Source organism: Panthera pardus, unplaced genomic scaffold (genome assembly GCF_024362965.1).
Source record: "Panthera pardus isolate Hobbes unplaced genomic scaffold, ASM2436296v1 HiC_scaffold_2, whole genome shotgun sequence".
NCBI lineage: Eukaryota > Metazoa > Chordata > Mammalia > Carnivora > Felidae > Panthera > Panthera pardus.
In genome coordinates, this window is record NW_026526765.1 from 65,947,224 (window position 1) to 65,964,097 (window position 16,874).

Below are 16,874 nucleotides of genomic sequence, written 5' to 3' on the forward strand. Positions count from 1 at the left end.
CCTTCTGACAGATGTATCACGGTATCTCATTGTGATTTTATTTTTAAATATTTATTTTGAGAGAGAAAGAGCAAGCGTGTGCACACGTGCTCAAGGAGGGGCAGAGGGAGGGAGAGAGAATGCCAAGCAGGTTCCACCCTGTTAGCACAGAGGCTGATGCAGGGCTTAATCCTATGAATCGTGAGGTCATAACCTCAGCCGAAATCAAGAGTCATATTCTTAATCCACTGAGCCACCCAGGTGCCTTCTCATTGTTATTTTAATGTGTATTTCTTTCTTTCTTTTCTTTCTTTTCTTTAATGTTTATTTATTTTTGAGAGAGCCAGAGACAGAATGCAAGTGGGTTAAGGGCAGAGAGAGAGGGAGACAGAGAATCCGAAGCAGGCTCCAGGCTCCGAGCTGTCAGCACAGAGCCCAATGTGGGGCTCGAACCCATGAGCTGTGAGATTATGACCTGAGCTGAAGTCGGATGCTCAACCGACTGAGCCACCAAGGTGCCCCTTAATGTGCATTTCTTAATGATGAATGATATTGTGTATCTTTTTTGTTTTTGTTTATATATATATACTTTTAATAATTTTTTAATGTTCATTTTTGAGAGAGAATACAAGCAGGGATGGGGCAGAGAGGATGGTTACAGAGGATCCAAAGTGGGCTGTGCACTGACAGCATGGCTCAAACTCAGAAACCATAAGATAATGACGTGAGCTGACATGAGACGCTCAACCAACTGAACCACCCATGTGCCCCTGTGCATCTTAATGTGCTTTTTTCTTTTTTCTTTTTTTTTTTTTTTCAACGTTTATTTATTTTTGGGACAGAGAGAGACAGAGCATGAACGGGGGAGGGGCAGAGAGAGAGGGAGACACAGAATCGGAAACAGGCTCCAGGCTCTGAGCCATCAGCCCAGAGCCTGACGCGGGGCTCGAACTCACGGACCGCGAGATCGTGACCTGGCTGAAGTCGGACGCTTAACCGACTGCGCCACCCAGGCGCCCCTTAATGTGCTTTTTTGACATCTTGATGAAGTGTCTGTTCAGATCTTTTTTTTTTTTAATTTGTTTATTTTCTTACTTTTGAGTTTTAAGAGCCCGTTGTATATATTCTGGGCACAAGTTCTTTATCTGACACATACTTCTAAAATTATTCTACCAATCTGTGGGTTGGTCTTTCATTTCCTTAATAATGGTGTCTTTTGAAGAGCAGTTTTTAATTTTCATGAAATTCAGTTTATTAGTTTGTTCTTTTTAGAGATTTTGCTTTGGTGTCATATTGAATAAATCTTGCATAATCCAGTGTCACAAAGCTTTTCTTTGTTTTCTAATGAAAATTTTATAGTTTTAGGTTTCATATTTAGGTCTATGGTCTAGTTTGAATCAATTTTTGTATAGGACGTGAGGTAAAGAGTTATTATTTTTGAGAGTAGGAAATTTTACTCTGGTTTTAGTAAAGATGAATAGAGTAAGAATAAAGGAGTCATTTCTTACCCTATTTTCCTAATGGGGAGTGACTGTCCCGTAATTTAGGTTATTCTAATCTAATATTGGCTGTGAGTTACTTGGCATTAGACAGTAAGTAGTTTGCTTCTTTCCAAATGCATAATTAAAAATTTTTCCTAAAATCATTATTAGTTGGGTAAACTTACTATTTATAGGTGAGATGGGCTATTTTAATGAGCTTCTATTTCCAGCAAGTGTCAGAGGCAAGTTAGATGTGTCTTTCAAGCCTGAGCTTTTTCCTTTACATTGTATTGCTTCTCAGAGAGAGGTGGATTTTTTTTTTTCTTTTCTTAAACTTTGTATTACAGAAATCCTCAGACACTCAGGGTACCTGGGTAGCTCACTCAGTTAAGCATGTGACTTTGGCTCAGATCATGATCTCACTGCTTGTGAATTGGAGCCTGCTTCGGATTCTGTGTTTCTCTCTCTCTCTCTCTCTCTCTCTCTCTCTCTCTCTCTCTCTCTCTCTCTCCCCCCCCTCTCCCCCCCTCCCCCACTCTCGCTGTTTCTCTCTCAAAAACATAAGAAAAGAAGAAATCCTCAGACATTTATAAAAGTAGAACAGTGTAAAGATTCCCCCCGTATTCATCACTTAGCTTCAGTACTTATTGGTGTTCTACCTCTGTTTACCCATGTATTTCAAAAGGTGTAACAGTTACTACTTAAAGATATATATCTAATGTGTAGCAAAATTATACAGTACCCAGTCTCATTTAAAAATTTTCCAATTTGTTTCAAAGATGTCTTTTTATAGTGTTTGAATCAAGATACAGATAAGGTTTTCTTTATTTTTTGATATGTCTCTTAATTTCTCTTAATCTACAACATTACTACTCCCACCCTATTTTTAAGTGTCGTTTATTTGTTGAGACAACGGTGATTTGTCCTACTCAGTTTTCCACATTGTAAATTTGGTTGATTGCATCTTTGAGGTGTCCTTTTAGCTTCTTCCTCTATCTCTTCCATATTTCCTGGAAACTTGTAGTTAGATCTAGAGGCTGAATTAATTTCAGGTCAGTTTTCTTCTGGCAGGAATGCTTTGTACGTAATGTGTAGTTCCTATTGTGTCACATTAGCAAGCAAACATTGTCAAGATTTTCTCAGTAGTGATTGATTGTTCAGTGGGTTCACGTTGTCATCCTAATCAGTCTCTTAGAAAGTTCTTTACTGTGATATTGTGATTTATACTAAGAAACGTGTATTTTGGTCTTTAGTTTATGGCACAGAGCTCCCAAGACCTTGGTCTCTCCTAAGGGGTGAGAGTGATAAAGATGTCCTTTGTGTGTATTTTATTATGTTAATGAAAGACACACCTAAGGATGGGGGCTTGATTGCCAGAAGAACCCATCCTGATTAGAGGGCTAGAACTTTCATTCCTAGCCCCCTAATCTCTAGCGAGGAAAAAGGGCCGGAGGTTGAATCACTGGCCAGTGGTTTAATCCGCCACGCCTATGCAATGAAATCTCCATCAAAACCTAAAAGGGTGGGTTTCAGAGAGCTTCTGAATGATTAGTGAACTTGTGGAGATTAAGAAGAAGGTGGTGCCTCTTGGAGAGGGCATGAAAGCTCCATACCCTTTCCTCATATCTTGCCCTATTTGTCTCTTCCATTTAGCTGTTCATGAGTTACAACCTTTTGTAATAAACCGGTGATCCAGTAAATAAATAAAAATCTTTCTCTGTGAGCCATTTTAGCAAACTAATCAAACCTGAGGAAGACAGGGTCATGAGAACCTCTGATATATAGCCAGTCAGAAGTATAGGTGACAACCTGGACTTGAGAGTGGCATCTGAAGTTGAGGATGGGGCAGTCATGTAGAACTGAGTCCTTAATCTGTGGGATATGATGTTATTGCCAGGTATATAGTCTCAGAATTAAGTTGAATTGTAAGATACCTAGCTGGTGTTGGAGAATTGCTTGCTGGTATGGGAACTACCCTTCCTGCTCCCCCCCACCCACACACACACACACATACTCACATGCATACACACACCCCATATTGGAACTTCGTACAGAATTGTGTACTTACAAACTTTCATCTAATGCTTTAGCATTGGATGAACTCTTAAATTGGTGTTAATTTATTACTTTATTTCGGTTTCCCAGGAATCCATACCTGTTTTGTTTGTAAGCAGAGTGGGGAAGATGTTAAAAGGTGCCTTTTGCCCTTGTGTGGAAAGTTTTACCATGAAGAGTGTGTCCAGAAGTATCCACCCACTGTTATGCAGAACAAGGGCTTCCGGTGCTCCCTCCACATCTGTATAACCTGCCATGCTGCTAATCCAGCCAGTGTTTCTGCATCTAAAGGTATGAGTTTCTCACATGGACCAGTCTAATTGTAGAACCTCGCTTTCATTGGCAATGTGTATTTCCAGGTGCTATCTGGCATCTCTTCGTGGCCTCTCTAGCTTTTGTCAAGAGTGTCAGCATTTTATGTGAGAGAGAGGAGAATAATGGACTAGTCTAGCAGTTCCCACATTGTATTCTGTGGAGCCCTAATGTTATGTGGTGGTTTGAAATATTTCGATTTCTTAGTTTGAGAAAATATTGTGCTACATGCCTTTCTCCCCCTACTCCATTAGACCAAAGTGTATTATTCATTTCCTATGGACCCTTTATATCTATGGTTGTCAGATGTGATATCATTCAAACATGAATTTAGGGTAGAATTGAGGTTTTTGTTTTGTGTTGGTTTATTTTTTTTTAAATGGAAACTTCTATCCTAAAACCTCTTTCCTGCATTATAGTTAGATTGAGAGCTAAAGTTTCCAAAACTGCCTATAGTTCCAGGTAAATTCAAGTTTTTAGGTCTATTCTCATTGGGAAAACAGTCATTTATTTCTGTTCAATAATAATAGGGTCTCTTACTAGTTTTCCCAAGCCAAATATTGTGTCTCTACTATTAAATGCTTGTGTGCCCACAGAGCCCTCATTTCTCCCATAGGGGATTGAGGAGGAAAAACGTAGCAGTGTTTTGCCTTTGCTTTTAATTAGACTGGCAGTACCTTTTGTAATATGATTCCTTGGACTTATAGATCTCCTCACTCTTAAGTACAGTAATTTAACTTGCTTGATCAAAATTACAGTTTAACCATCAGTTTACCTTCCCATTTTTAGTTGCTATTGTAGATTACATTTAGATGATTTGGTAATGGTTTCTATTTGGTGTGATACATGTTAGAGGACATATTTTATCTGGAAGGGGTTCATTCACCTTAAAGTTCCGGCTTTAAGAATCACATAGTACCAAGCAATATTATTTATTAGTCTTTCTCTCTCCCAGCTGGCCTTCTTTCTGATTGTGCACATCCCTTCTATTTAGTCTGAGGCTGATTCCAGGTTTCCTAGGAGTCTAGGCAATGGATTATATAGGGTTTTTCTTGGTGAGGCAGGCTCACTTAATAGTCGTGAGATCTGACTCTTTGTGGCAACTTATCACATAGCTCCCATCTGAGCTTTTCATAGTGAATTATGTGTTTTATCATCCCTTGTCCTAGTAGTGTTTCCTTCTATTAGTGACATTTTCTCAGTGCTGACAAAGATTTCAGTAACTCGTGTTGTTTTATATTTAATCTCTTTGTTTTTTGTCTGCTACTCTGGTTTTCCTGCTTGTAATTTTAGGTCGTCTCATGCGCTGTGTCCGCTGCCCTGTGGCATACCATGCCAATGACTTTTGCCTGGCTGCTGGGTCCAAGATCCTTGCATCTAATAGTATCATCTGCCCTAATCACTTTACACCTCGGCGGGGCTGCCGAAATCATGAGCATGTTAACGTTAGCTGGTGTTTTGTATGCTCAGAAGGTAAGACATGACTGCTTAATGTATGAATAGTCTAAAAAGAGGTTAATACAATATTTTAAGTGCAACAAAAATCATTTTCTTCACATTGTTAGTAGAGAAAATATTGGGATGTAATGTCTTGAACTTAGGATAACATAGCAGAACTTTTAAACTTGTTTTTTTTTCCCTGATAAGGGAGAGGTTTTATTTTGTTATTTTGAATAATGACCTTATTTTCATTAAAATGATAAATGAAACAAAGAGAAAGATAAGGGAAAGGAAATAGAATCACCCTTGGAAAATGGGGGAATGTGATCAAACAGTACAAACTTCCAGTTAGAAGATTGGTAAGTTTGTGGACTTAATGTACACCACGGTTATTATAGTGACTAATACTGTATTGCATATTTGCAAGTTGCTAAAGAGAGTAGGTCTTAAAAGTTCTCACTACCACCAAAAAGAAAAAATTATAATTATGTGAGATGTTTGATATGTTACCTAACCTTAGTTGGGCAATCATTTCACAGTATATACATCTAGTCATTATGTTGTACACTTTATATACAATGTTATATGTTAAATAAACTGGAGGTAAGGAATAATAATTAATAAATAAATAATCCCAAATCGTCCCAAGTTCCACCATCAGAAAAAATCATTACTTAATTTTAAGTGATACTACATAAGACATTTGTGCACATAAGCAGATAGCAGGGGTATATATCTAGATAGAAATAGTTCTAGAAGATGGTATTATATTGTACAATTGTGTTTCTTTTTTGTTAAATCGTTTATTCATGAATATAAAAGGAAAGTGAAGGAATTTATGAACATCTATTAAGTATTTCTTAACTGTTAGAGGTATTCCTAAAAGTTCTTCTAAAGTGGAAGAAAAATAAATTTTATATCTTTATATATTTTTTTTCTTCAACTTAAAACATACTTCTTTGATAGAGTTAGTGTTAAGCTTCTACATTTTCTTTCAGTTCCTCACAGCCTGATTTTTGCTAGTTATTGTAAGTGGATGGTTTAGTAATCATCACTACTCTATTTACTATGGTGCTTATAATTCTGATTTCCTTATTTTAATTTTTCTTTCGGTTGACTGAACTTCTAGGAAGCACCCAGAGGTGCTTATTTCTCTGCTTGAGGCTATCCATCATTTGCCTCTATACTAGAAGCATGTGTTGGGTTACTATAAAACAGGATATGTGTTCTTTTTCTAAGACTGTTGTGGACATTGCTTCACTGTTTTTTCTGGTGTTGATGGTGACACCAGTTCTCATGTAGTTTCTTCATTACTTTTCAAATTGACTAAATTTTATTGATTAGTAATTTAGGGGGAACAATTTCTCTCACTTTTCTGTTTTTTTAATACTTATTGGCTATGCAATTTCATGAAAACTTGGCTGGTTATGAACATTCTGAGGGACTCATTTAAAAAGTCAGTATGTCTAATTGAATGAACATCCCTCTTGAGAAATTTGGATATACTAAATAGTGCTAAAGTCATAAAAGAAGGTTTTTCAACTGCTTTATATGATTGAAGTGGTCAATTTGGACTTTTTTTGTGCTCTTAGAAGATTCATGTAACATGACAATTTAAGGAAAAGATACACTTAGAGGACATGGTTTGTATCCTCAAACCATTCTATGCTGCTAATATAGGATAAACAAAAAGCACGTTAAGTGCACTTATGGATAAAGAGGGAAGCCTTTGGGGTAGAGATGTTTTAATTCACAAAGAGGACGTTCTTTTTGTTCTTCTAATACCTGCTCCTTATAAACACTGTCTTGTGAACACTGCTGCCTATTTATTATACCACTCTTCTTTTGTTTAGAAGAAAGTTAAAGACAAGAGTTTGGTATTTAATAGCTTTTAAATATAACATTCTGGGGGCACCCAGGTGGCTCAGTCAGTTAAGCATCCGACTCTTGATGTCGGCTCACACCACGATCTCACAGTTCGTGGGATGGAGCCCCACATCGGGCTCTACACTGAAAGCGTGGAGCTTGCTTGGGATTCTCTCTCTCTCTCTCTCTCTCTCTCTCTCTCTCTCTCTCTCTCTCTCTCTCTCTCCCCCCCCCCTCCTTCTCCCTCCCCCTCCCTCCCCCTCCCTCCCCCCCTCCTTCTCCCTCCCCCTCCCTCCCCCTCCCTCCCTCCCTCTCTCCCTCCCTCTCCCCCTCTCCCCCTCTCCCTCTCCCCCCCTCCCCCCCGCCCCCCGCCCTCTCCCACTTGCTTAGTCTCTCTCAAAATAAATAAACTTTAAATACAACATTCTGTAATTCTACTCTTAGAATAAAAACAGGTGTCTGGGAGGCTGAAGTGTAGGCTCCAAAAGTTTTCCACATTTCTTGGAGATGGGACGATGAAACAGTTTCAACATTAGACCATTTCTAACTCCAGAATGGGATGAAATGAATAAAAGCGAGAGTGCCCATGTGATAGCATTCCTAACATGGAGCATCCTAACTGAAAAGCTACTGAATCCATTAATGGATATACATAATGGTAACTGAGTTTCCGAGAAAACTTAGTAGCTGCAACAGTAGCAGCTTTCAAAGTGTAGGCCCTTTCAGAGGCTTCCATGAAATCATAACTCTTTTCATAATAATAATAGTAAGATACTACTTGCCATTTATAATTTGTTGACATTTACACTGATGGTTCAAAACTAGTGGTGGGTAAAACTGCTGCACCTAATAGAAATCAAGGCAGTGGCTCTAAACCATATAAGTAGAAGCAGTCCCTTGTGTTCTGTGTCACCACACACTCTCGGTTTTTTTAAAAAAAGTTTCACACAAGACTATTCTTATATAATAATTAATTTTATTAAATATCAATCCTCAGGTGAACATTGTTTTTAATATTCTGTATTATAAAATGGGAAGTGCATGTAAAGTGGTTCTTTTGTATACTGATGGTTATCTTAAGTTAAAGCACTCATGCAATTGAGTTGCAGTCTGAACTAGCTGCCTTGTTCATGGAATGCCAGTTGTAGTTGTAAGAATTACTGTGACAAACCATGGCTCTTCACACTTGGATATTCGTCAGACATTTTCTTGAAAATGGATAAAAGTGAGCCTGTCTTCAAGGAAAACACACAGACAGAAGTCGTTGCCAGTGATAAAACTTGAGCTCTTAAGTGAAAATTAGAATTTGGAAAACTGGTAACTATCACCCTGAAGCTTAACAGCTTTTTAGTATTATTGTGAAACCCTCATGATATGAATAACTGATATTATAATAGTATATAATGAAATAGATCAACATTTGGAAGATCTACCTAATTCAGCAAACTAGTATTTTCCATATGACCAATGTGCAATGTGCACATTAAAACGTTAAAAACCATGCATATATAAAAGATCCATTCAAAGTGCAAGACAGATCAATGAATTTTAATGTAGTAGTACTAAAAGTTTATTGAAATTATTTCAGATTTGACATTGCAACTAAAGTCTACCCTGTGGAGTTTTAGTGTGTAGATAGTATCAAAGAAGGAATTTGTATACGTCTTAAACAAGTTACTAAAATAGTCCTTTTTTATAAGTATTTATCTGAGAAAGAACAGATTTTCTTCATGTGCCTCAACCAAACAGCGTATTGCAATGAATTCAGTTTAAAATATTTGTAAAAATGTGAAACACTGAGCCCCATTAACATTTATTTTGGAAAATATTTTTTTTACAAAATTTATATTAATAGAATTTGATATTTTTAAATGAATTAGTAAATATTTAAAACTTTTCTTAATTTTGATTTCTGTTTAGTAAATATACATGTTTTTAGCTTACATAAACAAAATTTATTTTGGGATCTCCAAGAATATAAAGTTGTCATGAGGCCAGAAAGCCTGAGACCTGCTAGACACGAACATATATTTTGCTAAGGCTTTACCCTCACTAACTCTTCAGGACAAGACTTGGAGTTACATGTTTGAGTCTAGCATGTTTGAAGCATGCTCATTTGTGGCCTTAAGGTATTTATTATATTCCCTAAATATGATTCCTCTTTACCTGAAATTCTTTACAGTCTGTAACCATGAGGATTTCAGCTTCAGACATATAAATTGAATCACTTTAAGTGAAAATCTTTAGGAAGTGAAAATTCCTTGTCATTGCAATATATGTAATTATTCTGGTGTCTGAAAACCTCAATGGAGAAGGGAGAACATACATTTAACTGAATTTTAGGGCAACAAATCACTTTAGTACCTGTGACTTTTTTGTCAATTGTGAAAATCATAGGTATTTCATTTGTTGTAGATATCTTAAAGTATTTTGCAGTCATTGCTACTGCTAGATCTTATTTTTGCATTACAAAGAAACATAATTTTTTGTTCTAACATTTTGATAATTATATCTTAATGTAACATTGTCTTTCCAATCTATATGTTAGGTTTATGCATTTATAAATGTTACTCTGAAAAGAGCCCATAGGTGTCAGAGTACCAAACATAAAAATGATTAAAGAGTAATTTCAAAAGAGGGAAGGAACTGACCATATGGAGACTGTGTATGTGTCAGACACTACTGGGCCATTTTTTCACTTATCTAGTCTTCAAATAGATGTGATTGTGGAAAACATCACTGAGGAAATGATACCTTAGCAAGAAAAGTGAATTCCCTAAGGTCATATGATCTTGGTGCTCAAAATTGACATCACTTAAAATTTGTGCTCTTCATACTCTGGTCATTGTGTGTCACTGGTATCCTTTTTATTTGGTGTGTCTCTGGTGTGTGAAGAGAAAGAAATATGTGTGCATGTATATATTTTTAGAAGTTGATTTTTTTAAATTTTTTAAATGTTTATTTTTGAGAAAGAGAGACAGAGCGTGAGCAAGGGAGGGATAGAGAGAGAGGGAGACACATAATCCGAAGCAGGCTCCAGGCCGTCAGCACAGAGCCCAACATGGGTCTCAAAGTCATGAACCGTGAGATCATGACCTGAGCCAAAGTCGGCTGCTCAACCGACTGAGCCAGCCAGGCACCCTAGAGGTTGATTTCTGACCTCATTGCCCTAACCTCATTTTGCCAGTAAGATCTCATATTTATTTGTTGTGAATCTAACAAACCCCCAAGGTTGTGGTTCACAGGAATATTGGAGAGGGAATAAATGCTCTTGTAGAAAATCCTTTCTGGATAAATTACTAAGTCCTTAGCTGAGAGATAAATAATTGGTTAGGAGCAAAAGCTATTTCATCTGGGTCATGATATGCGGCCTTGTGATTCTGAGTGCCAGATTTTTTGATTCCTACAGGAGGCAGCCTTCTGTGCTGTGATTCTTGCCCTGCTGCTTTTCATCGTGAATGCCTGAACATTGATATCCCTGAAGGAAACTGGTATTGCAATGATTGTAAGGCAGGCAAAAAGCCCCATTACAGGGAAATTGTCTGGGTAAAAGTTGGACGATACAGGTGAGTGAGCATGAAGGAGACTGACACTCTTTTTTTTTTTTTACCATCCTCTGTTTCTTGGGATCTTAAATACAGTGTTTAGCTTTTTTTTTTCTTTAAATTTTTTTAAAAATTTTTCTGATTAAGCAAGGTGCACCCCCTATTAATTTTTTCATTATAAAAGAAAAAAACTCATTTTCTGTTTTGTGATTATAGGAATAATACATATTCTCTGGAAAATTCATGAATGAAAACAAACCCATAACAAGGAAGATACATTGCTAATATTTTAGCATATTTACTTGAAGACACACCAATGCATGTTCCCTCAAAATAATTAGCCCTATGGTTTATGTGTCTTTTCTTTTTTTTAATTATTTTTGTTGATCATGGAATATACAGAAGAATATCATAACATGCATGATTTAAGAGAATCAGAAATTTACCTTTCTGATACATACATACATAAGTACATACCTATGTATGTTCCTCCCATTTAAAGAAATAGCATATTGCTGGTACTTGAGGCTCCCTCCATGACCCTTTCTGAATATACTGTTGCCCCACTCCTAGCAGTAACGACTATACAACATTTTGTGTTTTTTATTCCTTTGCGTTACTATATGTTTACACATGTATAATGTTTTGTTTTGCACGTTTTAGACCTTTATGTAAAGGAATTGATGCTATATTTTCCTGCTACTTGCTTTTTTCATTCACTATTCTCCTGAGATTTATAGTGGTTAGTGTAGTGCTCTAGTTCATACTTTGCCATTCTCCATTTCTTTTTCATATAGACTTCCGATATAGTGTAGTTAATTTATCCATTTTCCTGTTTGGAGCAGTTTGTCAGTGTTCCTTAGTGTACATGCACAGGAGTTTTTCTAGGATAGGGGTTTCCACCTTAAATAACTAATGCCAAATTGTCTTCCTAAAGTGGACATGTAAAGTATTAATTTACATGTATTTTATTTTATTTTATTTTATTTTATTTTATTTTATTTTATTTTATTTTATTTTATTTTATTTTTTATTTTATTTTATTTTATTTTTTTATTTTAGGGGTCAATTCTTGGTGTCATTTTTCTATATGCCTAACAGTTTTTTAAAAGCCAAATTGTATTTTCATTGTATCATGTGCCATAGTTACCTTATCATTCATTCCCTTCTTGTTGAACATTTAGATTGCTGTCCAGGTTTTCATTCTTAAAGATAATTCTTCAGTGAACATTATAGTCAAAAGCTTTGTTCATATCTATGTGATAATTATTATTTTGTTAAATTATTGTTTCCTTTTATAGATTCTTTAAACTAGAATAACTGAATCTAACTTTATATGTGAGTATATCTATGAAGGTGGGCGTTTTCAGCACATACTACTTGTTTGTTCTCTAGTTAGATTGTAAAAGTGGCTAGGTTGGACTTCAATGTGGATAGACCTTGTTATTCCTTATTCCTGTCCTAAAAAGTAGCTTGTTTCCCTAATTATTCTGCAGCCTTCTAAAGGTTTCCTTGCTTGTTTTCACCTTTCCCAGGTGGTGGCCAGCTGAGATCTGCCATCCTCGAGCTGTACCTTCCAATATTGATAAGATGAGACATGATGTTGGCGAGTTCCCTGTGTTATTCTTTGGGTCTAATGACTATCTGTGGACACACCAGGCTCGAGTCTTTCCCTATATGGAGGGTGATGTGAGCAGCAAGGATAAGATGGGCAAAGGAGTGGATGGGACATATAAAAAAGGTAACTTTATCCTTTTTGTTTCTCAGGCCATCACAGATCTCTGTTACCCAAGTATTTGTTCTGTTATGTGTTAGAATTCACATATATTCCATTAGCTGCTGTGTTCTGATCTCTGGGGCATTATGTAGCTACAGCTATAGGATTTTACAGGGAACTTGATCCACATAGCTCATTATTTTTAGCCTAACCTTTAGGTAACTAGAATTTCCTTGAGGGAGTTTTTTTTGGTTTATTTATTTACTTTTGAGAAAGAAAGAGAGATAGAGAAAGCCTGAGTGAGGGAGGGGCGGAGAAAATTCCAAGTAGGCTCTGTGCTGTTAGCCCACAATGTGGGCCTTGATCCCACGAACCTTGAGATCTTGACCTGAGCTGAAATCAAGAGTGAAACGCTTTAACCAACTGAGCCACCCAGGTGCCCCTTGAGGGAAGTGTTTTATCAGTTCTGTTTTCTCAGCATCTTATCAAGTACTGGAACTTTGGAACTATTTTATAGCATAAACAGTATAGTTTGTTAGACAAGAGTCAGAATCTCTAGTAGAGTTGTTTGTTCCACAAGGTTTTTGTTTTTTGTTTTTTTTTGTTTTTTTTGTTTTGATTTGTTGGGAAGAAATAAAATTCACCAGAAGTTAATAAAGGAAAATACTGAAAATGAAAGCATTAATGTTCTGAATCAAAAGAGATTTTTTTAAGCTGGCCTGGTAGTGAAGGAATGAGGACATTTGGGGCTAGGAGGGGTTGAATCAACTATGAGCCTCAGTTTTCTCTTACTGTATAATGAGTAAAGGTTGCTTTGAGAATTCAGTGAGATAATAAAAACATGAACCACAGAGCACATAGTTGAGTTGGTATGCCATCAACAATAATTACTTTCTTCCTTTAGCTGTCCTTTGAAAGACAGTATAAGTATCTCTTATTTCTTAATTTATTTGGACATTGACATGTAAGATTTTATCTGCATGGTGAGGTGGAGATTCTAAACAAGTGAAACTTTCGGGGCACCTGGGTGGCTCAGTTGGTTGACCCTCCGACTTTGGCTCAGGTCATGATCTTGCAGTTCATGAGTTCAAGCCTCACATTGGGCTCACTGCTGTCAGCTCGTAGCCCACTTTTAACCCTTGGTCCCCCTCTCTCTGCCCCTCCCCAACTTGTGCTGTCTCAAAAATAAACATTTAAGGGTTATCTGGGTGGCTCAGTCTGTTAAGTTTCTGACTCTTGGTTGCAGCTTAGGTCATGATCTCACAGTTGGTGAATTTGAGCTCTAAGTTGGGCTCTGTGCTGACAGAGTTTTCTCTTTCCCTCTCTCTTTGCCTCTCCCCAGCTTGGGCTCGCTCGCTCTCTCTCTCTCTCTCTCTCCCCCCCCCAAAATAAATAAATAAACTTTAATTTTAAAAAAATAAACATTAAAAAATAGTGAAACTTTTTGATTAGATGAAGATTCTTTATAAGATTGTAAGCAGGTAGAACTTTCTTGATGAGGAATGAGAATGATGTCCATAGGGAACAAGTTTCACAAAGGTTCCATTTGCCTCATGTCATTTCATTGGGTCCTCACTTATCTGTTGACCATGTCGTTTCTGTGCAAATATGAGCTGTTAGTATTAATACTATAGGAGCTTGGCTCTTGAGTCTTGTAATCTTGGATGGTCGGGGACCAGTTTAGCAACATCTTTGTCTGCATAGAGCTGGCCACCACGGAGGCTGGGGGAGAAGGTCGAGTTGTAGGGAATACCACAAGTCTGAGCCCACTAAAGCTCTGGGATTCTGCTCTTTCTATGCCTCTACCCTGGGCTGGCTGGGTACCTCTGCCTTCAAAGAATACACGTTTTTATGGGCAAATTCGAGATCTAAGCAGTCAAAATGCCATTCTTTGAGTGTTGTGGCAAAAATGTGCATGGTGTGCTATGGGAACAGACCAAGAGGAAGCATAACTGTGCTGGGGATCAAAGTTAGAAGTCCTGGATGGTTTTTTTCCAAGTGACTTTGAAGAGCGAACCATAATAATAGTTCTCATTTATTGTTTGCCAGACCCTGTTCAGGTTTTTTTCTGCTTTAAGTCCTTGTGATACCCCCTGTAAGTTAGATGTTATTATCCTTATTTTATAGATGAGGAAACTAAGGATCATAAAAGTAAAAATTACTTACCCAAGGTTCCAGTGCCAATAAGTGATAGAGGAAGGTTTCAAACTCTAGCAACTGGACCCCAGAATCCAAACTCTTAAGCCCTACTCTGCCTGCAAAGAAGTTAACAAATGGGGGACACCTGGGTGGCTCAGTTGGTTAAGTGTCCCAACTTCAGCTTTGGTCATGATCTCACGGTTCGTGAGTTTGAGTCCTGCATCAAATTTTCAGTGATTCTGTCTCCCTCTCTCTCTGCCCCTCCCCCCAGGCATGCTCTTTCTTCCCCTCCCTCCCTACCCCCTCCCCACCTCTAAAAATAAACTTTAGGGGCACCTGGGTGGCTCAGTCAGTTAAGCATCTGACTCTTGATTTCAGCTCAGGTCATGATCTCAAGGTTCATGAGTTTGAGCCCCACGTCGGGTTCAGTGCCGATAGCACAGAGCCTGCTTGGGATTCTCTATCTCTATCTCTCTCTGCCCTTCCCCAGAACACTTGCTCTGTCTCAAAAATAAACAAACATTTAAACTTAAAAAAAAAAATTAACAGTGAAAATGTTAACAAGACAGCATATGTGAAAGTATACATTAAATCTTTAACAAACTGAGTTAGTGACCTCTATGCAGTACAGTTGAAGATGGGGTTGGGGAACACAGGGCTGTTTGCCAGAAAAGGTAGGTAAGTTACATGGTCAGAGCAGACTTTTTAGAAACTTTTGTCTAAGTAGAACTTGAGGACCATAAACGTGAGAGGCTATAGCCAGAATGTTAGTGAGATGGCTGTTTCAGTACTTCTGAACAGAGATGATAAGACTGTCACAGTGAAGTGACTCTGGGGTGGAGAGGATGATGAGTATTTGGATAGACATTAAGTAGACAGAGTAGGCAGGACATGGTGAATAATAGCATGAAGAAAGGAGTGATTATAAAATAAGAGGATTCAGGGCAACACGAATTCTGTTAGATGGTGACAGGGAAATGGAGAAAAAGGGGTGGATCAAAGGGGATATTTTCTTTAAATAGCTAACAGAATATGGGGAAAGCTGCAGAGAGGAAGGAGGGGAAAGAATTGGGATTCTTTTCAGAATTTTTAACCTGGTTCAGGAATAATGAATTCTAAAAAAGGAGAATGAATTAAAAATTAGTTTTACGTGGAAAAAGAAAGAATCTTAAGATTTTGTTGGACTTCTAAGATATTACACTCTTTCAAGCATATGAAAGTATAGTACTTGAATACAAATCAGCTATGAAGATCTGTTATTGTATCTTTATAGCTAATAGTTGATATTTACAGAATGAGCCTTAGGAGAGGAATAGGACAGGTACTCTAGAAAATTGGGTAAGAAGGAGAGGAAAACTTTAATTTTGAATTTCTTCCAAAGGAATGTAGCATGTTATTTGGCACTAAAGAGACGGAGTGTTTCTGGAGGCAAGAGGTTCAGAACTGAGGCAAGAATTTGGCTTAATGAAGGGCAGTGACTTTGCTGAACAGATGCAGTCTGGTTGTTAGGAGATGTTATTTGTGGGCTTTTTCAAATCATTTGGCTGGATTTGTTTTTGTTTTAAATTTTCCTCTGAAGGTGGTAGCCTGCATTGTGCCATTTAATGGTGGATTATGTTTTGTATTAATGCTAAATCTGAATACCCTGGGAACTATAAATTAACTTGAAAATAGCAGTCATATATACTTCTTAATTTTCCATATAATGCTGGTTGAGTTTTGTGTAAAAGACATGGATTTTCTCCAACTTTAAAGGGGGAAAAAAAGGCAAAATGAACAAGTCCACCTAAGATTAAGTGACTTGTGCTGTGTGTTTTCTTAGCTCTTCAAGAAGCTGCAGCAAGGTTTGAGGAGTTAAAGGCACAAAAAGAGCTAAGACAGCTGCAGGAAGACCGAAAGAATGACAAGAAGCCACCACCTTACAAGCATATAAAGGTGAGAAAAGACCTCAGGAGACTCTGTCTCTAGGAGAGACCCTATAGATCTCTCTCTCTCTCTTCCTGCTGTGTTCATGAAGAGGATTGGAAGCACAAACACAGTTGCTTTTAGGTAGAGGTATGAACTTGAAAGAAGATAAAAAGTTCCAGAGCAGCATTCCTAGCACCTTGTCTACACTTTTATGTAAAATCAGTTGTGTTTTATAATTTTTTCTGTTGCTTTGGAAAGTCTTTTTATAGAAGTAGATTGGATTAGATTATGTGCACAGTCAATATCTTGCAGTTTGAAGGGGGTTCAAGAACCATGATAAAAAGTGATAAATAGTCCCGAGATAGTGTGAATAATACACAGGGTAAGTCTTCTTGGTAGTGGCTGATACTAAAGATATTTTAGGTGACCACT

The 16,874-nt window shown here is 37.4% G+C and overlaps 1 protein-coding gene across 10 annotated transcripts in view; it reads left to right on the plus strand.

Annotated features, from left to right (window-relative positions):
* Positions 1 to 16,874, plus strand: part of NSD1 (nuclear receptor binding SET domain protein 1) — a 146,595-nt gene that overhangs the window by 109,638 nt on the left and 20,083 nt on the right. For all 10 annotated transcript variants that reach the window (XM_019450430.2, XM_019450436.2, XM_053907120.1 and 7 more), the window contains 5 exons: positions 3,606 to 3,806; positions 5,121 to 5,300; positions 10,543 to 10,699; positions 12,214 to 12,419; positions 16,357 to 16,469. In XM_019450430.2, the coding sequence (XP_019305975.2) occupies positions 3,606 to 3,806; positions 5,121 to 5,300; positions 10,543 to 10,699; positions 12,214 to 12,419; positions 16,357 to 16,469 (857 nt within the window). The remainder of the gene's footprint in view (positions 1 to 3,605; positions 3,807 to 5,120; positions 5,301 to 10,542; positions 10,700 to 12,213; positions 12,420 to 16,356; positions 16,470 to 16,874) is intronic.